The following is a 5,614-nucleotide window of genomic DNA, read 5'->3' on the forward strand; positions in this document are numbered from 1 at the left end:
GAACAACAAACCATATTCTGCATTTATTATCAGAATTCAACAGTTATAAAGATTCTGCCACATTTATTTCATATATTTTTGTTGTTGTTGAGGAATTTTAAAGTAAACCCTATACATCAATTTTCTTTACTATTTGAGTAGGTATCAATTCACACTAAAGACATCTACCAGAAGCTAATTTCATTCACTTGATATTTATTTATGTATGTTTTGATAATTAATGTATTATATCGATACAGAAATACATGTATATAATTTATAACCAGAAACTTATGTTCTTTGTATAAGAAGTAGGATATGGATCAAAAAAGTTAGAAGACAGTGCTGCCAACAGTGTTGTTGGAAGATTCCAGCATCTTCAGAAAGCTTTTCTGGGGGAGTAGCTCAATAAAGCTGAGATTCTTAGGATGTGCCTATTCTAAGCATTTGTCGAATGCTGAACTCTGAGATGACACCCTTGGAACGAGATGATGAGTCACCTGGATCCAGGGAGAATTTTTCAGGCTAATGACCAGGTATCAAGATCCCACAGGAAGATGCTATGATGACTGGACAAGAACGCCTAGGAGAACCATCTTCAGTTTGAAAATAAAGATCACTTTGTCAGGCCCTGTGCTCTCATCTCTCTATAAACTTTTTCCTGTTATAAGTCATGCACTGCTGTGACATCAACAAGTGTCAAAAAAGATGGGGAAAGTCTGCAGTTCCCTGCTCCAGAGAGTACCTTTACAATTTTCCAACATCGAATGCTGTGTGATATCTCAGGTAACTTGTAAGGAGGTACTATTTTTAATCAATGCTTATTAACTCAAGGAAGCAGCAGGCAATCAGAAAAATGTCTCAGCACTCTAAAAAGGCAGACCACTCTCCATATTTCCTTGTAACTCTAAGGAGGCCACAATTAATCAGGAAGGAGGGAGTTCTAAAAAAAGAGTAAAATTATGCATTCCCTAGGGACTGCTAAATTTACATGTGTCCTGGGATTCTTATTATTAAAAAGTTATGGCCTGGCCAGCATGGCTCAGTGGTTTAGCATTAAATTATGAACCAGGAGGTCACGGTTTGATTCCCGGTCAGGGCACATGCCTAGGTTGCAGCCTTGGTCCCCAGTGTGGGACGTGCAGGAGGCAGCCGATCAATCATTCTCTCATCATTGATGTTTCTATCTCTCTCTCCCTCTCCCTTTTTCTCTGAAATCAGTAAAAATATATATATATAAAAATAAGTTATGTAATTTTATGAAGCCAAGAAACAAATAAACCAACATTACATACCCAGTTACTCACTTCTATCCATAATAATAAAAGCATAATATTCTAATTAGACCGGACAGCCAAACAACCTTCTGGATGTCCTTCTGGACGACCTTCTGGATGAAGCTGGGGCTGCGAGGGCCGAGCTCCTTGCATGAATTTCGTGCATCGGGCCTCTACTTTAACTATAAAGAATCACTAAGTGCTAGGCACTACACTAGGTGCTAGAGACACAAAGGTGTGTTGTCTCTGCCCTCAACAATCTCAAAACACAAAGAGATGCACATGTAAAAAGTGCCATAAAGAACCAGGAACATACCCAAAGCACTGGGATCCAATATGCAGGTGACTGGCTTTGAAGAACAAATGAGTTGGGAAGGCTTCTGAGAAGAGGTAAGGATTTTTTTGGAGTTGGGCCTTCAGAGAGAAATTGCATCTGGCCACATGGAGAACATTGCAACAATGACAACAATGTAGAGATGATGGCCGTTGGAGAGGAGAAACATATCATGGTAAAATGGCATAGAGGTTCACTCCCCCCCGCCACTGACACATACACACGGGGCACAAAAGCACCTGACTGGTTCTGGGACCAAAAGCATTATATGGAGCCAAAGTATTATGATCTCATGAGTCCAATCAGCTTATGTAGATTTTTTTATCATATATATTTTTTGATATGCTCGCTGCATGTTTACGTGGAGAACATTGCAACAATGACAACAACGTAGAGATGATGGCCGTTGGAGAGGAGAAACATCGTGGTAAAATGGCATAGTGGTTCACTCCCCGTCACCACTGACACATACACACGGGGCACAAAAGCACCTGACTGGTTCTGGGACCAAAAGCATTATATGGAGCCAAAAAATTATGATCTCATGAGTCCAATCAGCTTATGTAGATTTTTTTATCATATATATTTTTTGATATGCTCGCTGCATGTTTACCTTATTGTATTAAATAATAGACTAATTCATTGAATATTGAATTAAATAGATTACTGTCTATTTACACTTGAGTTCTTGTTTATGCCATTGTGTCAGTTCTACTTCTGATTAGAATCCCATCCTATTTTAAAGTGTCTCGAGAGCATTTCTTAGAACATTAGCACCATTCTCCCTTTTCAAATTTAGCACTTTCCGGTAGATCAACATGTTCCCTTTTTATTTGTGGCCATTACTTCTCCCTTGGTCTCCTTTAAAAATAGCCCAGCCTGCACTTGTGTGTCGGTCTCAGCTGGTGCTGGCGCCTCAGTCCGCCCAGGGCGTTGGTCCTTACCCCTTCTTTGGCCTTGTCCATTGGGTCTGGGTTGGGATTGTCCCTTCCCAGATTTGGTCACTGTTTTGGGGAGTGTATTTCCCTCTGTTTTGCTATATCACTTTGTTTCATGACTTATTTTTGGTGGTTTTAACTAGAAGGTAGCCCCTACTGCTTTTTGCCTTAGGATTTTAAAGGCCTCTAAGATGTGAGCATGAGTCCTGTTTGTGAGGCCTAGTCTTGGGCTGCCGGTTTATTAGTAGTAAATGTTTGCAGGGAGGTGAAGAATACTACACGTAATATGACTTGACTCATTGAAAGGTGAAGAGAATAAGCAGAGTACATTTTGATTTTAAATTTTAAAGAAACTATATCATATATGCTGCAGCTATATTTCACCGCCTCCTCCCCCCTATTTTTCTGGATCTACATGCAAGAAACCTAAGAGTGGGTTCCTTGTGATAGAAGTCGGAGGGCTAGAAAGGAACTGTATTTTTCATTTTATATTCTTTCTGTGCAGTGTCAATTTACCACGTACATATTTTTAAACATGTAAGTAAAGGCATTTAACAACGATCTATTTTTTGTCTTTGGTTATGTCCATAATAAAGTAGTTGCCATGTTTTTACAGTGTGAGCGACGCTAAAATTAAAAACAGCAGGTGACTGTTGTGACAAAATGAGAGCGAGGAAACCGAAAATGCCTCACACAGAGAAAGGCCCGCAGGCTCGTCTACTCCGTACAAATATAAAGACAAATCTGTCCCAAACCGTCCCTCTGCAAAATCTGGGAAACTCAAACAAAACAAAATGCAACAAAACAAATAAAAACTTGAGAGAAAGGCAAGACTCTAGTTAAGAGCTAAAACTCCTGTCTGTTAAGCTCACAAGCACACCCACTCAAGACTTTTTGGGCCATCACAGTGGAGAGCAGAGTGTAGGTCTTGAAACTTTCACAGGATGAAGTCCAGCAGAGTTTTCTGTGTAGAAAATTTAAGAACAGCCCGGCCAGTATGTCTCAGTGGTTGAGCATTGACCTATGAACCAGGAGGTCACGGTTCGATTCCCAGTCAGGGCACATGCAAGAATCAACCAATAAGTGCACAAATATGTGGAACAACAAATCAACTTCTCCCTCTCTCTCTCAAATCCTATATAATAAAAGCCTAGCCCTAGCTGGTTTGGCTCAGTGGATAGAGCGTTGGCCTGTGAACTGAAGGGTCCCAGGTTCGATTCTAGTCAAGGGCACATGCCCAGGTTGTGGGCTCAATTCTCAGTAGGGGACTTGCAGGAGGCAGCTGATCAGTGATTCTCTCTCATCATGGATGTTTCTATCTCTCTCTCCCTCTTCCTTCCTCTCTGAAATCAATAAAAAAAAAATATTTAAAAAAAGCCTACTACGCAAATAGACCAAACAGCGGAACAACCGTTGGAACGACCAGTTATTATGACATGTACTGACCACCAGGGGGCAGATGGTCAATGCAGGAGCTGCCCCCAGCGTGCACGCCCCAGGCTGCCAAGGTGGGTACCAGTGGGGGATGGGGGGGGGCCGATTACCCTGCCGGTCGCCCCACAGATGGGCCCTGATTGCGGCCAGGCCTACGGACCCTACCCGTGCACAAAATTTCGTGCACCGGGTCTCTAGTCAATAAATAAAAAATTAAATAAAATGTAAGAACAATTCAAACTGGAGAACAGTTCTGACCTGCTCACTGGCCTGAAGCCTGAAGGTGCTGAGAGTAGGGTTTTGTGGTCCTGTCAGCAGAAATTCATTTGAGCACACTCATATTCTCTTTCTCTCTCTCTCCTCTCTCTCTCATGCATTCACACACTTAGTATCACAGATGACCACTCTTCTCTCCATCAGAGCAAATCATATAACCCACCTAAGGGTGCACCAACACTGGGAAACACTTAATACTAACAAAAGACAAACCCAGGAGTGGGAAAGAGAACAAAACTGAGTGAAGATAAAAAGAGCTACTGTTTCATGTTTATATGTTGGGAACTGAAGAGAAAGAAACACAGCGACATGATTTTAGAATTCCTCAAATTCCTGACTTCATTTAATTCACTACATTTCAAATATAAAACAACTGTCTGTGGGCATATGTTTAATTGTATATGTGTGTACATATATTTTAATAAGCTGTATGAAAATACTTATAAATTGCTGGACCACTCCAATGGCACCTCTCCCCACTTCAACTTCCCACCCACCCCATCCTGCCCATTCTCCATCTCCCATCCACTGTGTTCTCTTTTTGAAATGCAAATCTGACTCCTATTCAATGCTGAATGGCCTTCAGTGGTTTCTCTTTGCCTTCAAGATAAATGCAAAATCCTAACTGTGTCCCACAAGGCCCTCCAGCACCTGGGTGCTACGCTCTGCCCTCCCCTGTCCTCAGGCCTGGCAGCAAGGAGCTTTCATTCCCTCACACTCTTCAGGCTTGCTCATGCCCTTGGACGTCTGCGAGTGCTGTTGCCTCCAACTGAACTGGCTCTTTACCTAGTTAGCATATTCTTTTCATAGATAGACATGGGTATCAATGTAGATGGTATATTTAGTAATAACACTTTAAAAAACACATTTTAAGCCCTCGCCAGTGTTGCTCAATGGTTAGAGCATCTGCCTGCACATTGAAGGGTCATGGGTTTGATTCCTAGTCAAGGGCACATACCTGGGTTGTAGGTTCGATCCCTGGCCCCTTGTGTGGGAGGTAACCGATCAATGTGTCTTTCTCTCTTTCTCTCTCCCGTCCTTCCTTTCCACTCTCTCTAAAAATCAATGGAAAAATATCCTATGGTAAGGATTAACAACAACAAAACAAAACAAAATAAAACCACAGTTTAAAATAAATTCTTAAAATAATAAAAGTAAATAAAATAAGCAATTTAAATGAGTATAATATTATGAAGCAACCCCATTATATGTCTTTGGATAGGACTCCCATAAATGGAAGGAAACCCATTAAGTGAGAATGTGAATGTTTAATTACAATGCCCCAAATTTTAACAATAATATCAGTACCAGTTTTCTAAATGTGCTATATACATGTACACACATTTAATTCTTCTTAAACCACCATAAGAAAAGAA

At 41.0% G+C, this 5,614-nt stretch overlaps 1 protein-coding gene across 1 annotated transcript in view; it reads right to left on the reverse strand.

Moving 5' to 3' along the window:
* JAM2 (junctional adhesion molecule 2) overlaps nucleotides 1-5,230 on the reverse strand; it is a gene marked incomplete at its 5' end in the record, with an annotated part of 43,620 nt that extends 38,390 nt beyond the window's left edge. Inside the window, one exon of the mRNA XM_005861211.2 lies at nucleotides 5,197-5,230. Coding sequence (XP_005861273.1) covers nucleotides 5,197-5,230 — 34 coding nt within the window. The remainder of the gene's footprint in view (nucleotides 1-5,196) is intronic.
* Nucleotides 5,231-5,614: the final 384 nt, after the last annotated feature.

Source organism: Myotis brandtii, unplaced genomic scaffold (assembly GCF_000412655.1).
Source record: "Myotis brandtii unplaced genomic scaffold, ASM41265v1 scaffold146, whole genome shotgun sequence".
NCBI classification, from domain to species: domain Eukaryota; kingdom Metazoa; phylum Chordata; class Mammalia; order Chiroptera; family Vespertilionidae; genus Myotis; species Myotis brandtii.